The sequence below is a fragment of the Bombus bifarius genome, unplaced genomic scaffold (assembly GCF_011952205.1).
Source record: "Bombus bifarius isolate JDL3187 unplaced genomic scaffold, Bbif_JDL3187 scf7180000008072, whole genome shotgun sequence".
Lineage (NCBI taxonomy): Eukaryota > Metazoa > Arthropoda > Insecta > Hymenoptera > Apidae > Bombus > Bombus bifarius.
In genome coordinates, this window is record NW_022884432.1 from 342,325 (window position 1) to 356,747 (window position 14,423).

General features: G+C 31.2%; 1 protein-coding gene across 2 annotated transcripts in view; it reads left to right on the top strand.

Annotated features, from left to right (window-relative positions):
• The window catches only part of LOC117208416 (dynein beta chain, ciliary-like), a 68,312-nt gene that overhangs the window by 7,133 nt on the left and 46,756 nt on the right, over window positions 1-14,423 (top strand). For both annotated transcript variants that reach the window (XM_033449607.1, XM_033449609.1), the window contains exons 8-12: window positions 943-1,173; window positions 5,405-5,608; window positions 6,149-6,340; window positions 7,683-7,892; window positions 8,160-8,434. In XM_033449607.1, coding sequence (XP_033305498.1) covers window positions 943-1,173; window positions 5,405-5,608; window positions 6,149-6,340; window positions 7,683-7,892; window positions 8,160-8,434 — 1,112 coding nt within the window. The remainder of the gene's footprint in view (window positions 1-942; window positions 1,174-5,404; window positions 5,609-6,148; window positions 6,341-7,682; window positions 7,893-8,159; window positions 8,435-14,423) is intronic.

Sequence of the window (14,423 nt, forward strand, 5' to 3'; positions counted from 1 at the left end):
CATTCACAAATTTATTGTACCCTGTGTCCGTTTGTCGTTCATCGGCAATTAAATTCCAATTTATTCCAAGTGTTTAAGATGCATGTTGTCCTCGTGGTTTCTAATTCTAAGAATAATTTACGATACGTTTATTGAATAGAAAACATCAAAGGTTTACATGGTGATTAAGTTTACGACGTTCTTGGCAATAAAGTTAACATATGCAAAATTAGCGAAATATTTAAATTTTAAGAAATAGTAGATATTCTCCTCTATATCGTAAACCTCAAAATGATCTCTAAATGCTAATGACTCTGAATAATCTGACTTCTTTGGATATATTTTATGACGACACTTGAAGGTCTTGTTCTTTTTGTCAATGATAAATAATGCAATAGACTTACAGCAATGAATGGAAAATGAACGTATGTTGTGTAATACAAGACATGGAATGAATACTGAAAAAAAAAATTACGACAATCCATAATTAGCAGATGTTAGTCTTGCTTTGAAATAGATGGAAGACACACCGGACGTCTTTTATAAATGTAAAAACAAATCATTATTTTTCATTGAAAGGACTGCCTTTAGGACTTATGTTGATTACAGATATTTTACATCTTGCCAGCGAGTGCTATAAACTCACAGCTTTAAATGCTTTTCTTCCAACATTTGTTACACTGCAAAGTGCGTTTATTCGTGTACAGATAATAATAGTGATGTAAAAAGAAAATGATAAGAATACAATATAATATATATAATATATAGACTGACCATTAATCGTCCCCTATCGGTGTTGTGGGTCAACTACCGAAATCCGCGAAATTCGATTGTCACGCATCTTGTATGGAAATTAACATTTTGGAAAATAAGCACGATTTTTCTGCTAATCGTTACTTTAATATTAACAGGGAAGATAACGCTCGTATTTGATATTTTTGTCACTTGATTATTGTTTTATAGGCAGTGAAACATATAAATCCGTCAACTTTATTCGAAGGAGATATTGAAGACAACAAAGCGAAGATAGCGGAGGTAATACCGACGCTCAATAGTTATCAAGAATTGTTTCGATCATATAAAGAAAAGGTAGAAACTTACTTTAAGTCTCAAGAACCTATACTTTGGACGTTTCACGAGAAGCTAGTTTTCGAAAGGATTCATATGTTTGAGAAGAGACTTAAAGAAATCGAGGTTTGCTGAATAATATCTATAAATACTTGCTTTTAATTTATCAACATTTATGCCGTTTAAACAAAGTCAGTTTTTATCGATATGAAGAAACGACAATGGTTAACAAAAGAAAATTGTATCTAAAGTTATAGGGAAAATTTGATCACTGACCATTTTTTGTTAACTTTTGTTATTGTTCAGTAAGTTTCGTTGGTAAAACTGGCAAATAAAGCTGGTAAAGTTTCGTTGTTTAGGGGACCAACCTCCAATGACCTTAACCTTCACATATGTCACCCTCGTGAGTTATCTTCAGAAGGTTATAGCTGTTACTAGTTGTTTGTAAAAGATATTAACGCTTCATGTGGAAATGGAGGTACAAGTGCTGGACCTACCATTGTTTTATTCCATATGGGTCAGGTTAGGATAGGCGAGGTAAAAATGTTGAAACCTAACCTGAACCTAGTTGATGATAAAATAGTTAAGAGATTCATATTAGTTACTGCAGTAGTTTACTCGCGCATTCTTGAGTTTCTACACGTTGACATCCAAAACACTGGGCGGAAGTCACATTGCGTTTTCGGATAAAATTTGGAATAATTTTCCACCAACTATTATGTTTTTTCGATCGCAATTCCTGGGATTTTGTGCGTTTTATTCTCTGATATGGAAGAGATTCGTATTAGACGGTATTGGGTTGAACGGAAAATTCGTTTCCTCTTTAAGGACAATCTAAAAGATGTGTTTTCTTCTTTACATGTATTGTTTTCAATCAATATAACGTACAATACAAAAATGTATATATATATAGCCATATTTTTGTAAAAAAACTTTGTTATTCCACTGGCGTAGAATCGCTTAGTCTTCCCAGAAAAAGAAACGTCCCAGTTTGTTTTTGCAGCATTCCAAAGAGACAACTTCTAATTGTCAAGATAGTTTTGTAACGGGTGGAATAAGTGACAAGTTGCACCGATATTTGTCGTGTGACGTTTGACACATGTAGTCAGTCATATGTAGTAGAAAACAAAAAATGCTTTTGAAAATGTTTCTTTTATATAATACAGTTAACTATTAACCAATCATCAGTATCAGGTTACATCAATTAAATTAAACTTAATGGTCATGGTTTAAATCCAAATTCATCTAGTTACGGAAAACGAAACGAACTTTCTGTTCAAGCCAATAGCTTAAACAGCGTAGCCGGCAATGAACGAATTGACGCAAACCAAAGTCAAATCAAAGTGAAACGGAAAGCGTGGGAATATTTAGCGTCGAAAAGGTTCGTTCTACTTGCAAGAGTATTTTATATTGCCATTGTTTATTTTGTCAATAATTTTTTAACAAATAAGGAGCTACGGCTGAAACCTTCTGAAGATCACTCGGAACCTTGATAGTACCTGTGAAGGTCACTGGAGGTGGTTCCTTTAAGTAACAGTTTTACCAAAATGTAAACATTTTTGTATTGTACAATACATGGAACAGGACACGTCTTACTAATTTCAATGATGTTAAGACATGTTAAGGTCAATGTCTTGGGTAATTTCACAAATACATATAGCTTTAGACATATACATGAAAGTAATATTTCCAATAGGACAGGAGAACCTCAGTTATCCGAATTAATTGGAGCATAAGGGTGTTCGGATAATACAATTACTTTCCTGATAATTCGTCTTCAAAAAGATGTTCATTTTTGTTCCATGTATTTGAAAAAAGAACATAAACTATAATAGCAACAAAGCAGATAATGAATCTCTGAAAATTCATCATTGTTTTACATATTTAAATAAAGAACATAAATATCAATAATACCGATACAAATAATAGAATTAAATATGATTCGATTGGAGATTTATGGGCCCTAAAATAAATTGTACAATTTTTTTAGCAGATCTAATTCTGCAAATTTACGTTCCTCGTGTGTCTCCGTCTTAGCTGTGGTTTCTAAGGCCTCAAATACTTCAAAACATTAAGGAACATCATCATTGCCATTATATTCGTGTCTCGATCCATTATTCGAAGCACACATAACATTAGTGTCACGGCCAATCGAAGAATACTCATCACATTGCAACCATTCCATCACGTCGACGTTGTCACAATCACCGGATCCTGGTATTGTATTCAATGCAGGAAGAGTTCCTTCTACATGTGCCGTATTATCTTCCGCTTCTTTCTGTATGGTGTCTTTAACGAAGTTCATTGACTTTTTCCATCCTCTTCTTAGTGTCAAATATTTGGCGCCTAGCCAAGCTTGCGCCGCCATACTACAGCAGCGATCCTTCAAATCTAACTGCTTGTGAGACTGTATCACCTTTTTCCCAGCAATATCGTTGATCGTTAAGAAAAATTCTTGCTGAGAATTGAACCGAATTAAAAACTAGCAATATTAAAATGTATCCACCTCGAAATCATTTGTCCAATTATTATTTGAACATTTTCCATTAGATAATAATATTAACAACACCCAAATCCTAACTTGTGTGTATCTTATAATATTACAATGTAACGTATAATATTAGCTTATCTTTTTATCACTAACTCTGTGTGTCAATACTTAGCGTATGTCGATCTGTTAATTAATTTCATCGCAACATCCTTGTAAACGCGAATAATTTGTATTCACAAACTTTGAATAATGTGTACATAATTATTTTTATTCATACTAATATTCAACATTCATTTATTATAATACTTCAGTAATGTAAATAGATTGTTCTCAATCGCAATTAAATGCGTTGTTGTAACGTGCTCTACGTGGCATGTTTCCTCCTTTTTTAAATAATCCTTGGTAGAGTTTTGCCCTGTAGAACATTCGGCAGGTTCCTTCAGCTATTAAGGGTAGCTTGTGGGTGCTAACCCTATTGGGCTAGCACTATTACAAGAATGTATTTATAATTGACCTCGTGTCACTTGGTACTGTGATTTCTTTTTCAGTCTTCTAACGGTCCTGACAGTGTACAGTGTATTGACTAGTGCGTTTCAGTGACTCATTGTTGCTGTTTTGTATTTATTGAACATCCGCTGAATTTCTTCCTTTACAGTGGGAACTTGAAGATCTCTGCATAGTTCTTCACTATTATTGTACATTACAATATTGTATATTACAGTCTATTATTCTACAAAGTACGATTGATTGCATGGCTTCCATTTTAGCAATATGGCTTTTAGCCACTGTACCCCATAATTAGACGCCGTATGACCATACTGGTTTTATTATGACTCCATAGATTAGTAGTCTATTTTCTGTACTAAGTTTCGAACGACGGTCGGTTAAACAGTACGTGTTTTTTCTTTTAATTCTTACTTGCTGTATTCTTTTGTGTACGTGCTGTTTCCAAATTAATTTTGAGTCCGAATGGAGTCTCAGGTATTTGACCACTTTTGTTTTTGGCATTTCATTGTTGTGAAGTGTGATTTTTGCAATATCTTCATTCTGGAGGGTAATACGACTATGTTTATTATAATCGACCTTTGTTCTCTGCTCTACCAACTATTGTTTCAGTGCATCTACATGGCTTGGTGAGATCTTAACTGCTTACTATGGATTTTCATGCATTGCTACTATTCCGGTATCATCTGTGGATATACAGGCTACAGTATTTCGTGTTGGTGAAATGTCTGCTGTGTATAAAGTGTAAAATACTGGATCCAACACACTTCCTTGTGGTACTTCAGCGCTTATTACTTGCGTATCTGAGTTCAAATCTCTTATTCTTTTACATAGAATGTTCTGTTATTTGGGTAAGATTTTAATAGTTGATCAATTGCATCTGGCAAATGTTGTTTCTGGTTTTCAGCAAACCTTCGTACCAGACTTTGTTGAACGCTTGTGTTATGTCTAAAAATAGGCATGTGCAGTATTTACGGCTTTCCAGAGCTGTTACAATTTTGTTAATTAGCCTGTGCTCTTGTGGAATGTTTTTCTCTAGATTTTAACTGGCGACCTGGCATTAATTGTTTACTGTTGAAAATCTCCTTGATTCTGATTATAAGTATGTGTTCTAGAGTGTTAGATAATATTGTGTGGAGGAAGATAGGACATTATGAGGAGGATTCGTGAATGTTTTTGCATATAAAATTTTATGCTCAAGTGAGAAATTTAATTAGAAAAATATTTTACTTTATTTTTTTCTTAATCTCTCAGTTATGTTCCACTTTTGATGATATCCTACTTTGTGTTTATAATATATATCTCATATTAATCTGTCGCATGTATCGATTATAATTTTATAATTATAATTTTTTATTACAGTCATTATTTGATACAGTACAAGATTATTTGAAACTAGAAAGAATAGAAATGTTTGGCTTAAAAGCGAAGTCACTACTTTCCATGATTAATAATATTTACGAAGAGTTTATTAAATTGTACCAACAATTTGGAGACGTGTCTTATGAAGTTTTAATGCCAGAAGAAAAACAATTCACTGCAGATTTAAATGAATTTTTCGCCTCGGTAAGCAATTTATTCACTAGACTCTTCGCTAGCTTCTGAATGTTCTCTAGTTAAGTTTAATAATTTAAAAGCCATGTAGGCACATAATTTTATTGAACAAACAAGTTTTAATTTTATCAAGAAATATGCCGTTTATGAATATTTTACCAGTAATATTTAATAATACTAATAAATAGAGTGTCCAGTTAGAAGTATTATCAGTTGTGTCAATTATAATTTTGAAATTACAATTTTCTATTACAATCATTATTTGATACAGTCGCATGTTATACTATTCCATATAGTACAGTAAGCAATAAAGAATTTCTTAAATTTATCTATTCAATGAAGTTTCAATTTTTTTAAATAAGACATATAACAATATAATAAATTCTATCACAGATTTTGATGTTCTTATTAAATATACGTATCATTTGTTTCAATATTTTGATATATTTTTTCATATTTTGTATATTACATTTATAATTACGTAGATTAGTACATATTTACCTGTTACTTTACATGTTTACTAATCAATGAAAATTCTTCCTGAAATAAAAGATAGAGCAGTTTGATCGACGATTGGCAAGCATTTTCGACCAAGCATTTGCTGAATGTTACAACTTAGAGTCGTTCTTTAAGTTCGTTTGGATAATGGGCGTAATTGCCAACAGACCTATAATAATGGCCCAATTATGGCACAATTATGAAGAAATAATTCAAAGAGTAGATCAACACTTCAGTGACCTTAAGGTAGGGCTGAATTATATATTATTATATTAAGAAATTAATTTTTACTTCTAATTAGTAAGAATAATACTCTGGCTTTAACAAAAATGGCTTGAAATTATTCGTATTTTATATAGAAATGAACTGTAGTTTTTTATAAGGTAAAGCTTAAACGTTCTTGATAATAATTTCAATAATTTCTCATATGGGTATATTGTTATATGGTGATGTAAGGCTCATAATTTCACCATAACAGAAATTAAGAAATTTATTAATCGGATAATATAAGAATTTACATAAAGTTAGATGAACAGAAGAAACAACAATGAATGTGCAATTTTAAATTAAATTTTGAAACCGTTCATTTGACCGGGTCTGGCAAGGTTGGTGTTAATATGCTAATATGGTGTAATATAAAATAATACATGTTTGAAAATATTTTGACGATTTTAAAAAATATATTAAGTGAGAGAGAGAGAGAGAGAGAGAGAAAGAGAATGTAACGATAACAATAAAAGCGAAATCTCGTTTTAAGAAAGATATCAATGAAATAACATATATTACCATATTTCTCAGTCTGCCATGCAATTATATTGCTGTATAGAATTACATAAAATTATATGCAGAGAAAGTTAGAAAGAAAATATTACAAATAGAATATAACAATACTATACATGTGAAAGTTATCATTTTTGTTATTACTGTCTTAAACATTTGTGTAAGTGTCTCTGGATCGGTGAAAATTTGAAAAAGAAGGTTGTCATAAAATTGACTTTGAACTCGAAGTTCAAGGCTAAATTCTTTTTTATTGCATCGCATCCTACGCACAATGAGGACCAAAAATCTTCAAGGAACCTTTGCAACTGAACCGTTCTCTTGAAAAAAAGAATGTTAAAATTTAGTTAATTTTACCATTACCAGACTCACTTTTCTACATTCCATTCAAGTTTCTTCTTAAAATTATTTAAGAAGACTTCAGACGATGGAAACTGCACTTAACGCGACTCGATAACGATTTTTCATCCACATACTCATCCAAGCAAAAAGATAACAAATAAACGAAATAAAAATATAATTATATACCTTGCACGATTCTCCAGTGACATTGTAAAGAAACAATTAGGGTAATTACAAGTCCGTAAGAATTCGTTTAAGTTAGTAAACCATTAACTATAGTTAATGGGCAGTGATAAGAACTAAGCACGTGGGCAGAATGGTATAAAGTTAAATCAGTTATAAATTAGAATTCATTTGCAACAGAGTGGTAATTCTTTATAGGAAATAAACAATTGCGTCATGTAAATGGGTTAATATCTTATAAGAAATATTACGAGTTGCTAATTATAACAAACATTTTGTCTTGTAGGTGTTATTCGACAAGAATTTTAATTCCGGAAAAGACACCGAGCTTTCGACACTGAATTCGTATTTGCCTGTAGTGAGTGCATCCCTGTGTTTTTTAATGAAACTTCGTAAGAGAACCGTTCTCCCAATTGAGTGCATGAAATTAATTGACCATCCCTTAATTAATGACAAAATGGAAAACGTACTCAAAGACAAATACGAAGAACTTGAGGTAATATGCGATAAAATAATAATAAATGTTAATATATATTTAAGTACGTTTAAAGCTTGCATTGAACTTGATCAATCTCTTCTTACAATACTGTTTCTTCTTACTTGATTTTGTCATGGATAGAATATTTCCTTATGTGTTTCTCTAAGATCTTCTTTTCATTGATTTACAATAATTTGTAATTGATCAGAATATACAGTAAATAACGAAGGTACAGTATATTCATCATATCGATAATATTATATCGATTATATTTATCTCTTCAAGGCTATTATTGACGAAAAGGAAAAAGAAATATTTACCGCCTGGGCGGAGAAATTGCCAGAAATTTGGGAAACTCACCTAACGAAAACTCTTTTAAACGTTAGAGAGGATCAACTGCTGGAAACGAATTTCGACTTTGCTTTAACAACTGCCTTGAAAGAGATTCGTTATATGATAATTGCGAAGATTCCCGATCTTCCTCAAGAAGCCATAGATTTTTATAATAGATCACAATTCTTCTTCATCAGCACTTACAATCTCAATCTGATAGTGAATTGGTAAGTCATGTTTTTATTTTTATAGATATATAGATATAGAAAAGAAGGAAGATATCTCAATTTGAGGCGTATATTTTCTTTCTCTTTTTCTTCTATACAGTTCATTCATAATTTATACGTCACAGAAAAGTAAAATGTTCCCTTTTTTTGAAGAGACATTTGAAAATCATTTTGGTATTTGCATAATACTATTAGGTCAGTGACAGTGAGAGAATTTACAATTAGGGGCCACAACTGTGACGGCTAAAATCAAAACAGCCATTTCGACTGAAATGTTTTTGGTTGCGAATAATGATTGTAAATGAACGAAAAGTATTTTTCATTCTCGATTACCACTATCGACGAGGGAAATTTATTTCGGTAGATCGTAACAGTTATCGGTGAGAAAAATTGCATTTCCATTGCACACAGTAGTTATCGAAGAAGAAAATATCGTTTTGGTTTTTGGTTTCGATTAAGTTCTCGGCTTCGAAGTTTCTGTTTCATCACTACAAATAGTACAGTTTTCGTTAGTACAAATTATTAACAACCATAACAACCATAATAAATTGTAACAGAGCGTGTTTCGAAGAAACTTTTCATTCGATAGAAAATTATATTTATCGACCTTCTTATTTACAATCAGATCATAGATTGAAATCAATAACTATTATTAGCGATAGAATTTGCCCTAATCGATAAAGTCCTGTTAAATATTATTATGACGAAACAACATCCTGTAACAGTCGTGCACAAGTCTTGAAATGTAATGGAACAAAAAAACAAAGAAACAAAAGGCAGCATCGCGACAATATAAAAGTAAATATATATAAGATTTATACTTTCATTTATTTATTTATCATTTATCATTTACAATAGACGGATATCTTTCAATAAAATAGCTTATTATAAAGTCTTTGATCCTGAACGTGTACTGAAAACACACGTGTAGTTGGTTAATACATGCAATAATAAAATAATAAATATATATATAATAATATAAAGTATATTTTATGTTATTCTACTATATTATTATTATTGTATTATTATATTTATATTATATTATTCATTTTTATTATATTATTATTTTATATTATTATATATGTGTACATATAGTATAAATATTATATAAATATATATAGTCATATATGCAAGTGCAAGAAACTACCAGATTCAAATTCTAAATATAACTTCTCTGGTATTCTCTTGGTACCCTGTAATAGCTTGAAACCTTCCTGGTTGAAACCTATTGAATTTACCAAATTATTTGTGAATTAAATATTTCTATATTTATTTTACAGACTAATTCTATCCAAAACTTTGATATCGCTAATAGCAGGTACTTTGTATAACTAATTGTCCAAACATCATTAATATGTATTAGTGTTGATGTGGTCATGTTTGTCGTATATATTTTTCAATGCATTTGCTCGTATTTTCTTTTTCGTTCTTTATCTACAATTTTTGTATCTTCGTGCAAATCTGATCAATTTTCATATATTAGGTTGTTCCAAAAGTTTCTTTCGTTTTATAAGGAAATAATAGATGCATGATATTTTGTGTTTTATGTTGTTTTATTGAATTGTGTATTTTGCAGTAATAAATCAAAATACATCATACATAATTCTATAAAATAATATAAAACAAAAAATGTTGTGCATCTCTATCATTTCCTCATAAAACGAAAGAAACTTTTGAGACAATCTAATAGATAATTTCACGTACATTTAGAAAGTAGGCCTGCACTATCTTAAAATAGTTACATTTCAATACTTTCTTTACACTTTATATGCCCTGTGTTTCGTTATCCATTACCTTACCTTACCTTAGCTTTCTACATATTTCTTGTCTCCTAATGTTCGAGATTTCGCCTCGTCTGAATCCCTTTGTTTATGTTTGACGGCTAGGTGTTCATGAAACACTGTTGCTTTATCGTTTTGTCACGCTGATATTTATCTTGTTCTTGTATAAATTGAAATTCATATACAGGCTGGTCTGGAAATCAGCATTTCTCACGCACATATTTTCATATTTTTCTTTTTCATTAATCCTTCTTGCAGGACAGAGAGGGGTAGCTACTGATGACGCGGAAAATGTATTTTCTCAGTGAACGTCCATTGCACATACGTTTAGGACGTTTATTAAGATCCCGAAATTAGATATCACGACAAATGTTACGTAACGTAACGCGACATCGTAGCGAACTAGTCGTATGTATGCAATGGATACGAGATTTTTGTAATGTAGAAGAGGCGATTGTTGACAAACCCGTTGCACAACCAGGAAAGAAAGTCTTGTATTATGCGAACGAATAATTTTCCCATAATTTGGTCATTTCTGATAAACTCGGTTGTGTGCAGAAAACAATTATTATAACAAATACAGTACAACCCGGTATAACTTCGGGACACACGCTGATTGATTCTTGTCAGAAAATTAATTATCTGATCGACGCCGAATGTCACGACGACTCTTCTACGCGTTTTTGATGCGCCTTCTTCTTGTAACAACGGGGTGGTAACCAACCAAATGGCTGCGAGATGTTCGATTTTCTTGCGAGATCGTGTTATTCTTCCAGGTCAGATAATCTCAGCGACTTGTATCGTCACAATATGGTTACAGCATACTCTTCGCAGATATCAGGCTTATGCCACGTCCATCGCTATTGGGTGTGAAATAAACTAAAAATCTTAAATTGCTCATGTCCTCTTCGTAGATCCTAAAGTTGCAGATCAAAAAATATTCACAGAGTTTAATTTTAATATTTTACAAAATACGAAATATCGAAGAAATTACGAAAATATTTATAAAATTTACAAACCTTGCCGAGGAGCACCCTACGTGGTTCATTAAATTCTTAATAACGTGTTAATATCCTTACACCTTCTTCAATCTTAAGATTACGCTTCGACAGCAACCTGATGCAAATATGAAACTGTTATTAATTAATAACACTTGATAATACTTGAAATGTAATAATAATTTACGGGCGTATCACTGAATCGCCATCCATACGTGTAATATTACGTCGTTGTCATTCATCGTCATTTGTTTTCATCATTAGTGAAGAGAAGAATTTAGGAATGAACTTACATCACTTTCAAAAGAAATGTTTATGCAATTTCATTTATTAATGAAATTTCAATCGATTAGAACAGACAAGCATTTTAAGATTCGAATTGTAAATTGTTTACAAATAAGAAGGTGAAAGTATACATAAATTCGTGCTTCCTTAAATTTTTCCAAAAAAGAACCTATACCAATTCTATGATATTAGTGAAAGACATCCTTATTAATATTGCTGTAGTTGTTAACATTGTTTTATTATTATAGTTTATTGTATATTATTTTTTATTATATAACAACGTAGTTGTTAATATTGCTATAGTGGTTCATATTGTTTTATTATTATAGTTTGTTATATATTATTTTTTATTATATATTAATGTAGTTGTTAATATTGATACAGTTGACGAAAAAAAAAATCAAAACGGTGGTAAATTATAGAAGCAAAATAAAAGCTCCCATTGATTAACAATTTATATAACCAGCACATCCAGAGAACACTTCAGAGAGATCATTCGGTAGATCTGATAGAAAGATAGAATTCGCCTGTAGACGTTTTCCCAGTGGAGAAATCGTCTACGTGATATTCAATTCAATACTAAACGTAAGAATTTGTCTAATGTCCACGTAGACAAATTGCAAAGAATTTTGGAATTGAAAAGAGGAAGCAATTGGAACGATCACAACATGATCTTTCCAGTAATACATATGTAGAAACTACCAAATATTTGAATTAATTTCTTGTTCATTGTTGCCGTAACATCAATATTCTTCATCTTTATGTAATCATCAGAAGAATCGCATTCCGTTGGTGTCTTATGCTTGCTGTTGCAATCACATTTACTTATTGCCTGGTTATTCGGAATATTATCGGTTACTTTCACGGATTGTAAGCAGGTCTCGTTCCTCGTGTAACTAAGCATTTAGAAGGAGATATAATTTATCATTAAATTTGCACAACTGAATGGGATCAAATAAAGAAGAACTTTCATTTTGCGTTGCTGCGCAATAAACACTATTATAACATCAGTTCCTAACCAGGTAGCTGTTTTTTACGAGTATACTCGTCATGAAGAAATGGTACAACATTTTGTGCTATGATGAGCACTGTTAGTAATAAAATTAAAAAATAAAACAGTCGTTTCTTTACAGTTTAATTTCATATTATTACAGTCTTTGATCAATATACTCGCCATCGCTTACTCTTTGTGTCAAATTTTAGGTACGCACTCTTCAAAGTTTTCAAAATGCTCGCAACAGCTAACCAGTCAATTGTTAAATTTTTATCGTGATCTTATAGTTCGGCTTGAATTCTTTGAATTTTATTGAAATCAAATGTTACATTTTCCAACATTTTTTCACAATCTAATTTTGAAATTGCCAGGCAAGACCATAGACAATGTAGATTAATACCGTCCGCTGGTTCTCTGCTTGAAATTATGTCCGTATTATTGTTAGAATACATGTAAATATATATCTTCTTTGTTTACATATATTACGTTTAGTATTAATATATATTATATATATAGTTTATATATAGAAATACATTTATATTTGTTATGTTTATATTATTCTTTTCTTACATTTACTTGTAAATCATGCTCCTACGATTTTACCGGAGAAGCAGGAAATACCCTGTATAATTATATATCATATATATTATTGTATTATTATAATATTTAATATTTAATATTATTGTTATTATTACATTATATGTTATGACATATAATGCAGTATATAATATATAATATACAATAATATAATATAATATAACATAATATACATTATATATCATATTTTATTAATATATAATAATATATTATATTATAATATAATAGGATATAATACATATTATAATATAATATACATCATATATAACTCATATTTGTAATATGTATTATATTATAATATAATACGCCTAATTTTAGATACAAGTCGCTATATGCCCCCAAATACAATTCCACGATGTGAAAACGTGACCAAACGTTGACCGCGTTGGAGATAATTTGTCTTCGATACGTGACTGTCGCATAATCGATTGTAAAACGATTCGTGCGTGGGCAGACGTGTATCGCACAGTTTATCGTAGGATGTTAGGTAATCGTATGGAAAGACAGCTTTCTTGTTGAGAAGTTCGAAGTCGCTTTCTGGAAGATATTTGACCGCGATGTTTTGTACGATACGCAATTTACTCTTTTCCAAATACGATTCCAAATACGAGGAATTTCTCAAGTCTTCAGTTTAGGAATTTGAGACAGTCGATGAAACGAAACTTCACCCATTCTTTTCTCCTACCACGCGTGACTCTAAAGTGTTTCACGAAAGAAATGTGCGTCTCTTTAGCGAGCGCTAACAGTTATTTTACCCTCGAACGTGTTGGCGAGTTTCTTAATGACGAAACATACGTTATAAATGGACAAATTGTGGAATACAACGGGTATGACGATCGGAGTTTCATAATGTAAATTACAATTTCTCTTTTTCTTCTTTTTATGAATGCCTTATGGAATTTATACAATTTGCACCTGCAAATAGCATACATTAGTAATCGTACATCGTTTCGAGAATTTCTTAACCTTATTATTATCATTATTATATATATTATTATTTTCTAACCTTACCAGCCCCGGAATCAAAATTGAATTAAAAATCATACATTTATTGTTATCATCCGACTAATCAATTTCTCCATTTTTGTTAACACCAGGTTTACGTGACGCGACATTTTGACGCATTTCGAAATTCACGAGAAAAATTAGCCCTTTTATATTTTTCTTCTACCATTTCTGCTGGCTATCTTCCGTTTAACAAGACAGATATATACCGAAATTCATTTCCTTCGAAACTTTCTAGCCTCGAAGTTTGCTACATACGTGGTATATTTTATCATATTAGAATATATTTTATCATACCACATTCGACGTAATCGGAATGTCTGTAAACC